The sequence below is a fragment of the Mesocricetus auratus genome, unplaced genomic scaffold, assembly GCF_017639785.1.
Source record: "Mesocricetus auratus isolate SY011 unplaced genomic scaffold, BCM_Maur_2.0 Super-Scaffold_100018, whole genome shotgun sequence".
NCBI classification, from domain to species: domain Eukaryota; kingdom Metazoa; phylum Chordata; class Mammalia; order Rodentia; family Cricetidae; genus Mesocricetus; species Mesocricetus auratus.
Window position 1 is genome coordinate 38886476 of NW_024429199.1, and position 17122 is coordinate 38903597.

Genomic DNA, 17122 nt, shown 5'->3' on the forward strand with positions numbered 1-17122 from the left:
AGAGGGCTTGGAGTTGGGAAATGCCTTGTGATTGCTACACAGCGTTGGGAGCCCAGTTGGGTTAGTCACTATGTTGGAACGTGGGGGATCTCCAGCCTCATCTGCTGCCTGTGTGTGGGCATGGTCTATGCAGAAATTGTTTTTAATCTGTGTTATATTTTTACCAGACTGGTAAGAAAAGGAGGGATGTGGACAGTGGAGCTGAGGATGCATGTGTCCAGGGAGTGACGTTTATGAACACTCAATTTAAACAGGACAAAGGTAAAGGATGAAACGGAAAGGAAGGCAATGGAGTCTAAAGATGATAGCATTGAGAATTGCCTTGCTCAGCCTAGACATAGAGGTATAGGGGGTGAAGAGGTGCCTTGGCCCTGCCTCAACGAGAGGATGAGACAGACTTAGTAGGCTTCCTAAGGGAGGTCTTACCCTCTCCAAGGAAAGTGAGGGGAGGAGGGGGGAGTAGGAGGAGAGAAGAGAGGGGGAACAGGGCTTGGAGTGTAAAAGAGTAATTAATAAAAAGAAGAGAAAAGAAAAAGAATTACGGGGTCCAGATAGACGAAGACTTGCTTGATTGGAGAACGGAGTGCTTTATAAAGAGTTGTGGGGGGTTCCAGCTACTGATGACAATGATAGGCCAGGATGATGGAGAGAATGGAAGGGGCCGGTCATGGCACAGGATCACCAGAAAAGAGGCGATGAAGGTATTGAAAGGCCACAGTAGTTCAAGCATCATCTCTGAGTTGTCAAACTTTCTAACTATCATGGCAGGAATCATCATGAGGAAATGAAACTCTCAAGAGGGAGAGAGAATGACTTGAGTAGGGTTGATAGTGCAAGGAGGCTCAGGAGATGGTGGAGACAGAGCACCGTCTTCGCCATTCCTTAAAACTTGGCATCCTCGCCTTGCCACACAGCGTGACTCCCGCTAAACTGTCCATGTGCAACAACTTTGTGGGCAAATTTAAAGCTTGGAACTTAAGACAATTATGTGGCTTTGAGTAAGGCATTTATTTTCTCCCTGCCTGTAGTCAGTCCATCTACAAAACAGGATGTCAATGCTATGTTATGTTAAATGTTCAGTAGAGCTAACTACTTAGACTGAAACACGGCTAAATCCTCCATAACCACCTGTAAGGGATACTTCCTCTTTCTAGATTACTGAGCATTAAGTTGTCTAGAAAATAGAAAGGATAACACAGCTATACTTTGTATAATTAATATACTCCGACACACATGCGCACGCACGCGCGCGCACACACACACACACATGCACAAGCACAGAGAAAAAAAGAGATGCACAAAAACATAGAAATGAGATAAAATAAACCTCTAAAAACTAGATAGTAAAAAGAAAACACCATAGAACTGTTTATAAGGAGAATTATCTGCAATATACATTTTTACAGCATACTTGACTCTGACTTGTAAACTCTAGATACGTAGTAAGTGAAGAAAATGTGCTATGTGTGGCAAGTTCAAAAGAAGAAACATTCTGGGTTTCCATAGCATGTTTAAGTTTTCTGAAATCAGAATCCCTTTTATCTCTTTTTAGACTGGAAAGACAGGATGATGCTTTCAAACACCCTGTGTATGTACACAGAACCCCTGGTGTTTTTTACTCAGGCTACTGAACCTCTGACTGAGTCTGACAAGCCACTGATTTTGTGCTGCTGAGAAAACTTAGAATTTTAGTTAACAGTGATCCAAGCTTCCTATCTTTGAAGCTTAGTTTACTGTTAAGTACCTAATCAGTATATTCTGAATAAATCAGAAGTGATCGCATATTGTAATTACTCTGCTTTATGACTATGATACTCTAAACACCCGCAGCCAGGTCTATTGAAAGTCTAACTCACTAAAAACAATCACTCTGTGATCCACCCTGAACCTGGTCTTCACTCCTACCTGCCTCTGTTTGTTTCCTGTTGTCTCACCATTGCACTCTTTGGTTTCCTCATTGTCTCGTTCCCTCCTTCATCTTAAATCCTTAGCTTCTCTACCACCCACTTCTATGCATCTTCCTGCTTCCCATTATTTCTAGTTATTATGTCTTGTTTATCAATGTGGGCAGATGGTTGAGTGGCTAGCATAGGCATATGTGTGCTCTGTCTCTCTCTCTCTCTCTTGCTATATATCATTTATCTATCATATAACATATATCTCTGTCTCTCATCTATATCTATCATCTGTCTCTATCTGTCATCTATCTACTATCTGTCCATCTATCTATATATCTCTCTCTCATCCATCCATCCATCTCTCATCTATCTATCTACCTATCCAACTATCTATTATCTATCATCTATCTCTACCTCTCATCTATCTGTCTGCCTATCTACCCATCAATTCATCTATCATGTATCTGTCATCCACCCATCTGTCTGTCTATGTGTCATTCATCTTTCTCTCATTGGAATGGCTCATATAGTCAGTGACCCACACAGAGAAGAGAAGCGTGTGAGCCATCCAACTGAAAAGTCACTCTGTGGAACATTTACCACCATCTGCAAAACCTTTTAGAATGTTCTAGTAAATGGCACACTTGCTTTTGCTCCAGCATTTAAGTACATAAATAACAGTCACATAGTACTCATCATACCTCCAGTCTACAATATGCTTCTGTCTCCGAGGGCTAGAAAGATACCATGGAAGAGACCTTTGATGGATGCTTCTCCACTTCACATACAAACTCACAACTCATGCACATTCTACATTGCATTTAAGATTCTAAGGTAATTTCTTTTGTGTCAGACACACTAAGTTAAAGCACTTTCAATTGTTACATATTTTACATGAAATTATTATATAGAACACATATTTGAGTATTCATTTGTCAGAGTTTAGAACCTTTCTCCCATCTATTTGTACTTTGTATGGCATGATGCAATGGGCTCAGTGCTTCTGACTCTGAGTGTGTGATGTGTCTTGAACTCTACTGCTAGTTTAGTGATTGTCCTAAACATGAAGCAAAACACGGGCTAGTGAGGATGCAGAAAAGGGGAAAGCCTTATATAGTGTTGACTGTAATATTAAGTCAGTGCAGCCATTTGAAAAGAGTAGGGAGTTTGCTGAAAAAAATCTAAAATCTTTTAGGGTAAGATGGAGGAATAGAAGGTTATTGTTGGAATCCATGAATGGGAAAAGCCAGGACAACAAAATAATCCAAAGAGTAAACTGGAGAAAGAGCACTAAAAATCAAGAGAGGGGTCAACGGAGCAGCAAAAAGCAGAAAGGAATGGAAAGACAATAAAGAAAGCAGCCCCCAGTTCTTTTTAATTTTATTGAGCTATACATTTTCCCCCACTCCCCTTCTCTCCTCCTCACTCCCATTCCACCCTCCCCATTGTCCTCCATAATCCCAATTTATTCAGGGATCTTGTCTTTTTCTCTCTTAGAGTCCTCTTTGTTACCTAGGGTTTGTTACCTGGGGTTGTGGCCTGTAGGCTGGTTGTCCTTTGCTTTATCTAATACCCACTTATGAGTGAGTGCATATTCTTGGTCTGGGGTACCTCACTCAGGATGGAACTCTAGTTCCGTCCATTTGCCTGCAAATTTCAAGATGCCATTGTTTTTTACTGCTGAGTAGTACTCCATTGCGTAAATGTATCATATTTTCCTTATCCTTTCTTCGGCATCTATTTTGTTTCCAGGTTCTGGCTACTACGGATAATGCTGTGATGAACATAGTTGAGCAAATGTCCTTGTGGTGTGAGTGTGCATCCTTTGGATACATGCTCAAAAGTGGTATTGCTGGCGGCCCTCAGTTCTAACCCCAGCTGTGTGGGTTGGGACAGTGGGCAAAGCCTCAACCACAATGTAGACGCAGTAGGGTTACTAGTCCTGGATGCAGGAGAAGTAGACAGTCTTCTCAAGCCTTGAAGTCACTGGGGGGTTTGGTGAGGCAGTGAGTGCTCTTGTATATAAATCAGACTCAGGAAGTAAAGCCATTTAGCCACTACCCACATCTGGAGGGCTATACTGAAACCAAGTTACCGTCTCAGACCTGAAAACAAGGAACAACCATGGAGACTGGGAGACATCCTTTTACAGTGACAGGGTGGGAGATGCCCCAACAGGTGTTCACAGAGAGGAGTGTGAGTAAGCACATAGTGAGAAGGGAAAGTCTCAGGGAGCAGGGGCTGGAGAGGGCTCCAAGCTGAGGCAGGCAGGATATCACACACACACACACACACACACACACACACACACACACACACACACACACACACACACACACAGACACACACACACGCCAGGGCCGCCTCACTGCCATGTGTTACTTGGTACTTGGCATGACTAAGCTTTGAACAATTGCTTGATTTTCCTAGCAGATGGTTGTGTGGGCAAGATTTGGAAGTCCTAAAACCCAGAGACAAGATACTACATCTCCTCCATTGAAGACGTGTCATGTCTATGGTCCTTACTCTCTGACACACTTGGGCCCCCCCACTCCCCACCTTTGACTTGGATGTTTGCTGTTTGCGTGTTCAAACATTGGGGCATTCTGGGGTGAGTAGAACCCTTCCCAGAAGACAGGTCATGGAGGTCATTTGGTTCAGCACAGTTTCCAGTCCCCAAAGACAGCAAGCTTCTAAATGAAATGCATCCTGGAAGTGACAACCAACTCCTGACAGGTTACGTGCTCAAGCTATATGACTCACGACTCCTCTGCCCAAACTTAGCAGGTTCCAATATTAGAGGAGATGGAAAATGGCTTTTTAAATCTTCTGTCTTTAAAAATAAACAAAACCAGGCTTCCTTTCCTTTTTATTCATGTTAGTATTCTTTTTATAGCATTTTGTTTTGAAAAAGCCACTCACTGTTGTTATTCACCATCTCGCCAGTTCAACTTTATTTCTGCACTTTCCTTTATTTTTAATCATACTTTTGCAGCCTGTCCTTTTCTTCCTATTCACATACTATTCTGCTTTCTTAAACCCTCTTCCTTTCCCCTCTCCTTGTCTCAAAGACTATTACTACTTTTACTTTTATTCATACATAACTCTGTTCATATTATTTATTGTCCATTATCTATATTTTCTTCTCTGCAGTTCTTGGGAATGAGAATTCCTGGAAAGAAGTTGTGAGTCAAGACTGATTGACTAATTATGGCTACAGTGGTGTGGAGAGGTTGGGTTGCTGCCGGTCCAGAACTTAATTATACATTATCTTGGACTAGCTTGGAAACCCAACCCCCTTAACTCCATGAATTGCCATTTCTTGCCACCTCTTTATGGGACATTCTGTGAATCACAGATTTAAAAAACCATCTGGGAATTTATTAACTTGCAGACCAGTAGCTTCCACAAACCCAAAAGCCAAGAATGCCACCCGAAAGCATCTGAAGCTCTAGGAGAGACTCCTCCCGAAAGCATCTGAAGCTGTAGGAGAGACTCCTCCATGTTGCTGTAACTTGCTTCTCTGATGTTTCCATCAATGGAGTTTTTAATGCTTATATTTATAACTCTCTTTGTTCAGTTCCTATAAAAAACTCTACGAAACTGGAACATGGAACCTTGGGTAACCTAGATCCATGTTTCTAGGCCATGGTCACTCAAATGTGGCTCCAGAACATCCCATCTCTGACTCTCTTTGCAGTGAGAGCCTTGTATTCTGTCTTGACAGTGAAATACTAGCTAGCTCCAATGTATTGTTACTGTGTTTCTTTTGTTATTTCTCCTCTCCCCTCTTGGTCAAGGGAAGTCCAGAGATGGAGTCGAGAACTCCACCCTTGTGTGGAGCTATGACTTCAAATATGATTTCAATTGTATTTCCCTGTTGGATTTTGTTGGATTTTGCTGTCACAGTATTTGTTTCTTTTCTCTAGGGGGTACCAGATACTGAGCCCTCAAGAAGAAGCTTCTTATTAATAAGACGCCATATGGAATTAAAGCAGATATTCCCCACCCTGAAATAGTTGTATATGGATTGCAACCTAGAAATATAAGAAATACAAAAGAGAAAAGCAGCACGATACCTCCAAAAGTTAATAATGCTACAAAAAAAATGGAATCTAAATATGTTAAAATGACTACAATAGCACGTAAATAAAACAAAAGTCTAGCTGAAAATTGAGCAAAGACCTCAAAAGGGATCCAAATTTAAAAAAATCAAGGTCAAGAAATTCAACAAAAGGGTACCTATTTCTGAAAAATAAAAAGAAATCTTAGATATAATAATTCACTTAATTGAATAAACTCAACTGAAAGTATGAGCAATAATTGCAAGACAAGAAAAAAGACAGATTATTAGTAATGAGGACAAACTCAACTAACAAGGAAAACAAAAGCAAACAAACAAACAAACAAAAGCAATCACCGCCATAACCTTCAAGATGACTGGGATGCAATTAAGAGACCAAACTTACAAATGTGTGGAATTTGAGACCAAACTTACAGATGTGTGGACTTTGAGACCAAACTTACAGATGTGTGGAATTTGAGACCAAACTTACAGATGTGTGGAATTTGAGACCAAACTTACAGATGTGTGGAATTTGAGCGCAAAATCACGCTTTAGACTAAAGACATGAGGACCTTATCCAATAGCAGAAAATAAATGTCCTCAACTAGGAGTGGGAGGGTGGACATCTGAATACATTTAGGTCCTAGATAGACAGAACCAGAAAAGAATCTCACTACGTTTTATTATAAAATGATATGATTATGAAGCTTAGAAGGAATCTTGAAAATTGTAAGAGAAACCCCTGCCAACTTACAATCTTCCAGAAGGAAGAAGTTTTCTCAACAGAAACCTTAAAAACCAGGAGAACCTAGACTGGGCTAGTTCAAGCCTTTAAACAAATAACTGCCAACCAAGATTATTGCAACCAGTAAATCTATCCTGTAAATTCAAGGCAGAAGTAAAAGTCTCCCACCATGAGTAAAGCAATTCATCACCACTAAGTCAAAACTGCAGAACATACTTAAGAGAACAATATACGAGAAAAGGAAGAAACGTATTCACCGCATGAAAGAATCAAACATAATTAACTCATTAACCTATAAACCTGCCAGACAAAGAAAGAAATTTAGCACATACCTTTCAATAATTATCCTAACTGTAGATGGTTTTAATTCTCCATTTAAAAGACTCTGTCTGGATAAACAGATTTGAATACAAGTCCCAACTATTTGCTATCTACAAAAAGCTCTCCTCACTGTCAAAGACATACAAGGGCTGAATCTTGTCTGACAGTACTTCTCAGAAGAGACATAGCATAATTAACAAAACCACTATTCCTTTGAGATCTTGGCCAGGTTGTTCAAGAGACTCCAAAACATTACAGCCTATTGCTGTTGTGCTTTGTTGTCTTGCACAGGTGGAAGGTAGGTCCCTGTTGTTGAAGTCACCATGCACTTCAGACACAGGGCCCAGAGACCTCTGACTTGAATGCTGCCTCCCTGAAGAACAGCTTTGATGGTACTGGAAGGCACCCTACAAACTTTCAAGGGAGTGAAGCAACCAGTTGTCCTACCCAGCTGTGATGTCTGTGAGCAACAATAACCAGCTTGCCAGAGTAACCCAAGGACTCAGTAGTGGCACACACACCTTGGTGGTAGCTAATAAATCTCTAATTGGATTTAAGGGCCATTGAACAACAGGCATAGCATGCCTAGTACTGGAAACCTAGTCAACTACCTGGGCTTAGTAGAGTCAAGAGCCTGGGAGGAGATTCACCGCTTTCCTAAATCAACGCAATCCCTAACTTCATTCAAAATTTTATCCTTATCTCCACAGATAAGTGTTAACTCTCACACCTCCTTAAGGAAACACCTCTTTGCAACAAATGGAGACCACTACTGAAAACCACAACCAATCCAATTCCAGAGTTGCGGGGCCTAGTCCCAACAGATATAGCGATAACACAACTCCCATGTCTTAGGTTCAGGGATCAGTGTAAAAGAGGGGAACAGAGATTTTTTTAAGATCCAAAGGAACCAGAGGTTTGCTCTGGGATTGTGTCTCCTAGAAATGCCAGAGAAGCTATGCCTATGAAGTCTCACCAACACAGCTGCTTGTACACAAGTTGAATAAGGACACCAAGAGGTTTCTTAATGTGGAAAAGGGAAAACTCACAAGTCCTCAACCCTAGACAAAGAGCTGCAGGCCACTAAGGAATGCTAAGAGCCTGAGAAATAGTCTTCCCCAGGGAAGAGCCCACCAAGTAGTTACACAATACCAAATGGTCAGCTCTGAAAACATATACATACAATCAGCATTATAAGAACTGAGAAGGCTCTACTTATATATTTAGGAATACATACACACACACACACACACACACACACACACTTAAAAAGAAATATATAGACTTAAAGTGAAAATATGGAAAATATCCCAAGCAAATTGAACCTGAATATCTGACAAATCAATATTATACACACACACACATTTTTTTTTTGTTTTCGAGATAGGGTTTCTCTGTGTAGCACTGGCTGTCCTAGGACTTTCTTTGTAGATCAGGCTGGCTTCGAACACAGAGATCCACCTGCTTCTGCCTCCCAAGTGCTGGGATTGAAGGTGTGCACCACCACCTCCCAGCTAGCTCACTTATTTACCAAACCTAAAATGTTAAAGTCATAGGAGCAGGAGAGCCTGGTATTTACCGCAGGTGACCAGGACCAGAGGCCGAGAATGGATAGGGACAGGAAGGTTGTATTGAAAGGGGAAGGTTTCAGCAAAGAAGGGACAAGCTAATACCCAGAATCACTGAAAGAGATACACAGTACTCACGAAGAAATGATGACTGTTTGAGGTCATGGATGCACTAAGGAGTTTGGGTTGGTTGTTCCTCATTGCTACATCACAATGAGGCCTACATACATATGATATCATTGCATCAATCAAGTAAACTTTAAGAAAGTTTAAAATAAATGGAAGTGTCTGAAGGCACTGAGCATATCTCAAGAAGGCCAGAGTGTAAACGGAGGTGAGTGACAGTGACATTCCTGACTGTGCAAAGCGGCCGTGACAGACTGCTAGACGAGATGGTCCGGGGCTTTGTCTTTGGAGATCAAACAGCACGGCAGGTGTCTCTATATCAGGAATTCCAAAACCAGTGTCTCAGATGAATGAGACAAATACGCCATAAATTCAGTTTTTGTTTTTGTGTTTTTTTTTTCTAAGTAGATGAAAGTATTTCCCTCAGGTAGTTAAAAACACATCAAACAGTTGACAGGAAAAATATTTTTGACAACAATAGGGGGAGAAATCTCTATCTTGTTTTTCATATATGTGCTAAATGGAAACCCTGACAGAATGAGGGGTAAAAACGCACAGTTGCATTGACATTTGGTCAGTCAAAAGCAGCATGTTTAGTGAGATCGGCCTGTATCACTACAAAATGCTTAAGAACAGTCACATACCAACCACACACAGGTCACCAAAGCCCTCAACTGTATCCCAAGGCCTCTATTCCCCACACACAACCCAAATATCAGGACTGGAAGCTTTTGTTTGTCATCATTTGACAAAGAATACAGAGGTGAGGTATAGAGTCAATGCCCAATCATAATCTTGAGGCTTGTCTTCTTAAAATAAAAACACAACCTATAGCAAGAGAAATAATGATGGTTGCAGATACAAAAACCTACCCCAGAATTATTGGAAAATATTTTATGAAATCAATGTACTGGAATTGCCAGTGATGACAATAGGCAAGAAAAATGCTGGTTAGAACAACTTCCTAGAGGGAAGTAGGTGAAAGGCATAGGACGGGTGCTCAGTGAGACACACCTCTGTGGGTTCTGATGAGGCTGCGTCTCTAGGGCCTCCAGGACTGTCATGCTAGAACGGTTTCTGTGGTGGTTTGAATGACCATGGTCCCTAAAGGGCCTATAGTGTAGGTTCATGTGTTTGAATACTTGGTCCCTAGTCAGTGGACCTGTTTCGGAAGGATCAAGAGGTGTGGCTTTGGCGGAGGAGGTGTGTCTCTGCAGTGGACTTTGAGGTTTCATAAGTTCACTGAATTCCCACTTTGTTCTCTTTCGTGTGTCCATAACAAAAAGAGGGATGCTCTCTCAGCCTGGACTCTTGCAGGAGGGTCTGGACCCTGTCCTGAACAAAATGACAGACTCTGGATATCCCCTATGTGGAAGGAAGTGGGGATAGGGTGGGAGGTTGGGGGGGATGGTGGGGGTATGCGGGAGGAGGGGAGGGAGAGGGAGCTGGAATTGACATGTGAAGCAAGCTCTTTTCTTTTTTTCTTTTTTTGGTTTTTACAAGACAGGGTTTCTCTGTATTGTTTTGGAGGCTGTTGGACCAGCCCGGCCTCAAACTCACAGAGATTCACCTGCCTCTGCCTCCTGAGTGCTGGGATTAAAGGCATGTGCAACCACCGACTGGTGCAAGCTCTTTTCTTAAAAAAAATGTAATAAAAAAGAAAAAAGTTGTCTCTCAAGTATGGATTAGATATAAGCTCTCAGCAACTGCTCCAGCACCATTCCTGTTCCCTGCTGCCATGCCTGTCCCTGTGATGGTCATGACTCTAACCATCTGGAACTCTGAGCACCCAAATTAAATGCTTCCTTTTGTCAATTGCCTTATTCTGTGTCTTTTCATGGCAATAGTAACTAAGACAGCCTCTAAGCAGAAGTTTACCTTATGTTGCTCAAGTTTCCGTTGTATTGTGTTTGCTGTTTCTTCATGGACCTGCTGAATGGTGATCTCTTCTCTCAGGGCCACCTCTGCCCTGTACAGCCAGGCACCTATAGTGCCCAGAGGCGCAGGGAGAGATTTATCCAGCTGTATATGCCAATCAAAGAGCTGAAACAGGAGAAAAATATGCTATAGAAGATAATGCCTAAAATTTCACCTAAATGGACTTAAAAATCTACAGAAGACTTACAGAGGCCCTGGGAAGATAGCTCAAAGAAGCGACAAGCTCACCACTCGGGCATGAGGACCTGAGTTTGATTCCCAGACCCACATGAGAACCCTGCATATGGAGGTATCTGCTTGTAAATAATCCCAGGTCTGAGGAAGTAAGGTCAAGTGGGCCCTTGGGCCACCCCTTGTCAAATTTAAAAACTCCTGTTCTGTGAGAATTGCACATGGTTGTGCATGCAAGTGCATGGATGTCCATGTGTGAGTATGCTTGTACACACATATGCAATTGTGTATACACACACTCACACGCGCAGGGCCTGGGGCAGTGCAGACTTGAGTGTGCCATGACAGGTGTGTGGAGGTGAGGGGACAGCTTTGCTTTTCTGGGTTTGATCTCTCTTTAGACCTTGTCTCACTGCCATTGGCCTGTACACACCTGGCTATCTGGCTTGTGAGCTTCCTGGCAACTTTCCTGTGTCTACCTCGCGTCTTTTTGAAGGAGAACTTGAATTGCAGATGTGCACCCTCTGGCTTGGGGTTGTCAGGCTTATGCAGCAAATGCTTTTATCCCTTAGAATCCCAGCAATGCACCTGCCTTTTCACAGGAGCTCTGGGGATTGAACTCAGGTCTTTAGGCTTTGTGGCAAGGGCTTCTACCAGCTGAGCCATCACCCTTGTCCAGAAACCAAAGGTGTTTTGCTAAATCCTCTCCATTCCTTCCATTTTGCCAAATTCTCAGGTACCATTTCCTGGTCTGCAGGAATTCCAGCTTAGAAACATCTTAGTCCTTGGTAAAGTTTGTAGGAAGCATGAAATTATCAAATTAAGTAAAATATTCATGTTAGTGGTAGAAGATGTCCATGTCTTTGCAGTCTTACTGGTTAAGGTTTGACGAAGAACGTTAATCTTAAGTAGATCAAGCAGCTTTCCCTTGACATTTATGATGTCCAGCAAGCAGCGATGCTCCAATTACAGAACATGCACTTGCCTGTTGGTACAGGAAGGTCCTGAGCTGCTCATAAAACAACATTACAGATTACGAGAAGTAGCCGACTATTCCAGGAAGTCTTCTACAAGGTAAGAGTCACCTTTTCTAAACAACTGGGAAGGAAGTCCTGGAGAAGACAGAAGCCAAGAGCTTTTGGGCATTCTGTCTGTCGCCAGGGTGATGGCAGTAAGTCGTGTCTGGTATGGGAAAGGGGAAGCAGCGGCTAGGGCAAGCCTGACCAGAGGGCCAGTGCCAACCCTCCCACGGTTACCCCTCAGCCAGAAGGAACAGGGCCTTATGCAATAAAACCACTCGAAAGATGGTGAAACACAGCTTGGCTAAGACACGCAAACCCCAGTGAAACTGACTTACCCTGGAAGACACTCTCTCCCAACACTGTTTTACCAGCGCTTGGTCAAGCGATAATTTGCCGTCTCTGTGCAGTGGCTGTATTAGATGCTCCACCTGTTTCCTTTTTATCTCGTATTGAACCCGGAAGTGCTTAAATGACTGAAAGAGGAGACACAGAAACAACAGCTGGGATCTTGTGTCTGTTGCTATAAAAATGGTCAAAAGCCCATGAGTAGAGAGCATAGACCCTAGCAGGGGAATCTACTGTTGTTTTTACTAAAGGGACACACTGCCAAACTGCATCCTAAATGCCTGTGCTAACATCTGTAGATCTGGGCTGCTCTCAACCTTATAGAGACATTTCATTTGTCAGTGGGTCATGGCTATTGCAGAGATTCTTAACTGGCCAAAGTGAAGAGTATAAGCAATTCTGAGTGCTCTGTTAAGTGGGGGACATCCACCTCAACTTCCCACCATCCAAGCATCAGGGAACTTCAGCAGAGGGCGGAGAGAAGGTAATAGTTGGTGCGTGGGAAGAAAGCTGCGGGATGCTCACTTCTGGACATGGCAGGCTATCGTAACCATCAGCTCACCACAGACTTCTGGACATGGCAGGCTATTGTAACCATCAACTCACCACGGCTCTGGTTACCTGCATAACACCTGCTCAAGGTCAAGCCAGTCAAAATTCCAGCACAGAGGGCACCTGAGGTCCCACCCTTAGCTGAGGAGGAGCTATTGACCCTCGGTGGCTTCTAGGAGAGGGGAGACTCACTCTCCCTTATAGATGGCAGCTGGTAGTTTGCTTTGCTCCAGTTTGTGGTCACACACTTATGCACATAGAGGCAGCACTAACTGGACTCAAAGAGATGTCGATAACAATAATAGATAAAAGAGGGCTTGAAGGTGGGAAGGCACGGGGTGAGGAGCACTAAGAAAAGTTGAGGGAGGGTGACGGTGGATGTTACATGATGCATGAGATTTTTAAGGAGTAAAACTATTACTCACAAATAAATTTAAAACATTAAAAAGGACTAATTTCTAGTTAAGTAATTTATAAACCAGTTCATATTTGCCAGAAAAGCATAGTTAATACAAGTATGAATTTATATATACCAATGAACAAAATAATTGCTTTATGAAGAATTCTTATTATTTACAGCACATGTTATTATTATGCTGACATTATAATGTTATCATATATATTACATATGTCAAATAGTGCCAAATTAAACATACCTAGATTTATATTTAAGCAATTCTGTATAAAGAGGTTTCCTTTGGAGCCTTATTACATACATAATGATCATGTAATCTTATGTCATAAAACTTTTAAGTATACCACAGAATATTCAAAATTTCATCATGTATCATGTTTAGATTTAACCGTACTTGAAACTAAATAAAATAGTCATCCTGAAGTTGTATGCTTTTTTTAAATAATAAGCTAGCATATCTACAAAGGGCTTCTATTCACAGACATGTATTGCAAACAGCCATCAATTGTAAATTTGACATCTAAAACGTGACTCGGCACACGGGTTTGAACTGAAAATGCCACTAAGATGTGCAATTAGGTTACAGAGTGGGGGAAAGCCTTAGAGTCTGGCAGACTCTAGAGAGAATTTCAGTTATAAACATGCAAATTCCCTTGAAGAACACTGGGGGGAGTTGATGACCGTAAACTCCATCTTCCCTCCCTCTGACTTAATGGAATTCAGAAGATACCAAACTGTAAAATCAAAAAAGCAGCCTTCAGTTTTGCCCCCACAGAATTCTGTGTTTGGAAAAACAGGAGCCGTGTTACTTCTATCGAGGTGAATAAGAAGAAAATACGGATTATGTAATGTGAACATGAAAGAATTTTCCCACATGCAGACTGCAGACTGCTTTCAGCCTTGTCTCAACGCTGATAGTCATGGGTGGGGAAGGAGGCTGTCTTTTCGTGTCTTGTTGTTTGCTTGTTTCCTGATTCTCTGAATAAATAACACCCCGTCCTGCTCGGAAATTTAACTTTTGTTGATTTGTGCTACAATTAAAATTTACCAACAAACAAAACAAACACATCTCAAGTTTTCTGGCTTAATGGTTTTGGAATGGAGCTCATAGAAGAGAACTTTATTTTGGGGAAAAGCAAGAAGATTACACTGAGTTTCAAGGCAAAAGAATCCATGGAAACTAAGCACAAATTTATTGATTTGCCAAGTTAAAAAAAATACAACACAACAATGATGGCATCTGAATTTAGGTATGTTTATAAAAGCTTGTAACATCACACATTCGTGATGTAAGTCTTTTATTGTCTGCGGGTTGGATGTCTCATATCCCTGCACCTTTTTGGTAGGAAAAAAAGAAAGAAAACAAAAAATACTGAACTATAACAGGGTGGAGTACGCTCAGAATGTGTTACATTTAGCTTGCCCACTAAAATGAAGTGGGATTTGAAATGGGAGGAAAATGGCAACGCGTCAGGGAAGAAGTCACAACTTTTGATGGGAAAATCCTGCTGTGGCAAGATCCCTGGGAAGTGTAAATTGAAAGCAGAATCAGCTTGTGGCATTGGAAGGAGACTGGACACAACACTCTGACATCAGTCCAAGGGCCACTGTCTGGAGCTCAACAGGCCACAGTCTAGAAACTCCTTCCCTCCATGGACCCTCAGCAAATACTTAATGAAATTCTCCATTTATTTTAATCTTTTGTCTCAAATCAGTTGTTTATTTTAGTGATTTTTTTAATGGCCGTTGACATTTGTAAACCCAAAAGGTCTTTGAAAGCAATGACTCTGCTTTTGCTCTGTGTTGTGGATAAGATTGAGCTGACAAGAATGATGGAAACTCAACTTTCTGTACTGAGGGTACAGTGCAACTTCAGAGTACCTGCTTAGGTAAACCAGGGATGTTCTGTTCAAATAAGATAATGCTTGCTACTTATTTAAAGAATTTTCTCATTAATATGACTTGGAAGATTAGACATATATGATATGATATGGCTTCATCTTATCCATGAAAAGCTTCTGAAAAATATAGATCTCTTTTGCACACTTACCTGATATCTGTCCTGCAGACTTGACTCTGTCATCTGTGCCCTAGTCAAATCTCTCTCAAATTGTTCTATCCAGACTTTGGTTTCCTTCAAAATTAGCCTGTCTTCTCTCTGGAAGCCAGGAAACATAGAAATGTTATTAGCAACGGAAAAATTAATCGCTGATTATAATTAGCATTTAGTACACATCAAGTATTTCTGAAAATGTTCTTCTGCTCAGGCTTCATCTTTCTGCAGTATAAGAAACAAAACTGATTCTGGATAAAATGTCTTTGAAGTGCTAAACTTATCTTCCTTTCCTTTCCCCCTCAACACTAAGGGGAAGTTAGTGTTGACTTAAGTTATAGTACTAACTGATTAATAAGAAAAACATGCTCGAAACAGAATGTCTTGCTTCTAAATGCCTACCCAGAATAAGTGGTGTCTGTAACAGAGACATAGGTCTGAGGGTTGCTTCCCAAAACATGGTTATTGTTTTGGTTGCTTCCCAAAACACTGCCAGAGAACTACTATGGATGGGGTAAATTTTGGTTGTCAAGGAGTCATCACAATAGCATTAGACAGATCACATCTATTATATACTATCACTATATTTACCATGTACACAGTAAACACACTTGGATGCTTCAGCATTATTTCCCACTCTTTGTCTACATTTCATGCCAAACACCATCGTACCAAGCAGCTAAACGAGCAACTAAACCCTTCATTTCTCTCTCTGTAACACAAAGGCACATTTATATTTTTTAAGGCAAAACTTAAGCTTTTTGGATCAGGATATAGAAGTAATTTCACATTTGACACAATATTAGTTACTTCTAGCTTTCTATCTCCATGTTGGTATAAGTCGATTGCATTGATAGATTTTTTTTTGTTTTTTCGAGACAAGGTTTCTCTGTATTGTTTTGGAGCCTGTCCTGGAACGCGCTCGGTAGACCAGGCTTGGTTTCAAACTCACAGAGATCAGCCTGCCTCTGCCTCGCGAGTGCTGGGATTAAAGGCATGCGTCACCACTACCCAGCACATTGATAGATATTTATACCCATGGCCTAGAGATTATATAAAAAATATGGAGAGCTTAAAAGATAGCTTGACTTGAACGTGAGCATTCATTGTGCAAACCCTTCTGAGAATTTACTACATATACGGACCTTGCTGAACCACATGACCCAATATTGAGCCAAAGAGATGTCCTCAGACTGGGGACACACTGGATCTTTACCTTGTCCAATCATTTTTCTGCTTCCTATTTTAAGATGTCAAAAAGGTCATTTTGCTTGATTTCTAGTTTTGTTTGTCAAATTCAGAAAAGTCAACATATCATTATAAATCTATTAGTGTTGTCAACTACATTTTTGATACCATATTGTAATTAAAAATTAGCAGGTTCAGGTTGGCAATAGTATGCAGCCACACAGACACATATTATTTCTCTGCTAGAAAGCAGAGAAATTTGCACGGTGGGTGATTAACATGTTATTAACATAAAGAGGGATGAGGAAGAAGATAAGGAGTGAAGGATATTTGAGACACTCATTCAAGACTCCTTAAATCTTACCTTAGAATTTTGTATAAAATTTGCAAAAGATGGGAAAACTGGAAATAATTCCTAACAATATGAAGACATACAGACACATAGTATAAATCAGGAGCAAAATTATTTAGAAAAAGATGAAGACCATTGGAGAGGCATCTGTCTATTGATAGTTAATAATTTAAGACATATAATGACATAAAAGTGTTTATATAGCTTCCAGCAATTAGCTGGCCATTGATGTTTTTATTTGAACTTGAAACATTCATATGTGGCAAGACATATAATTTGGAAACATGCTTTGAAATAATTTCAAATGTTTTAGGTGAAGTGTAAGAAAGATCATATAGACTCGATTTTCCCCTGTAAATACA

The 17122-nt window shown here is 41.0% G+C and overlaps 1 protein-coding gene across 18 annotated transcripts in view; it reads right to left on the reverse strand.

The window, feature by feature from the left end:
* Syne1 (spectrin repeat containing nuclear envelope protein 1) overlaps positions 1-17122 on the reverse strand; it is a 454318-nt gene that overhangs the window by 327782 nt on the left and 109414 nt on the right. For all 18 annotated transcript variants that reach the window (XM_040728331.1, XM_040728319.1, XM_040728318.1 and 15 more), the window contains 3 exons: positions 15218-15325; positions 12191-12328; positions 10603-10767 (listed from right to left, as the gene is read on the reverse strand). In XM_040728331.1, coding sequence (XP_040584265.1) covers positions 10603-10767; positions 12191-12328; positions 15218-15325 — 411 coding nt within the window. The remainder of the gene's footprint in view (positions 1-10602; positions 10768-12190; positions 12329-15217; positions 15326-17122) is intronic.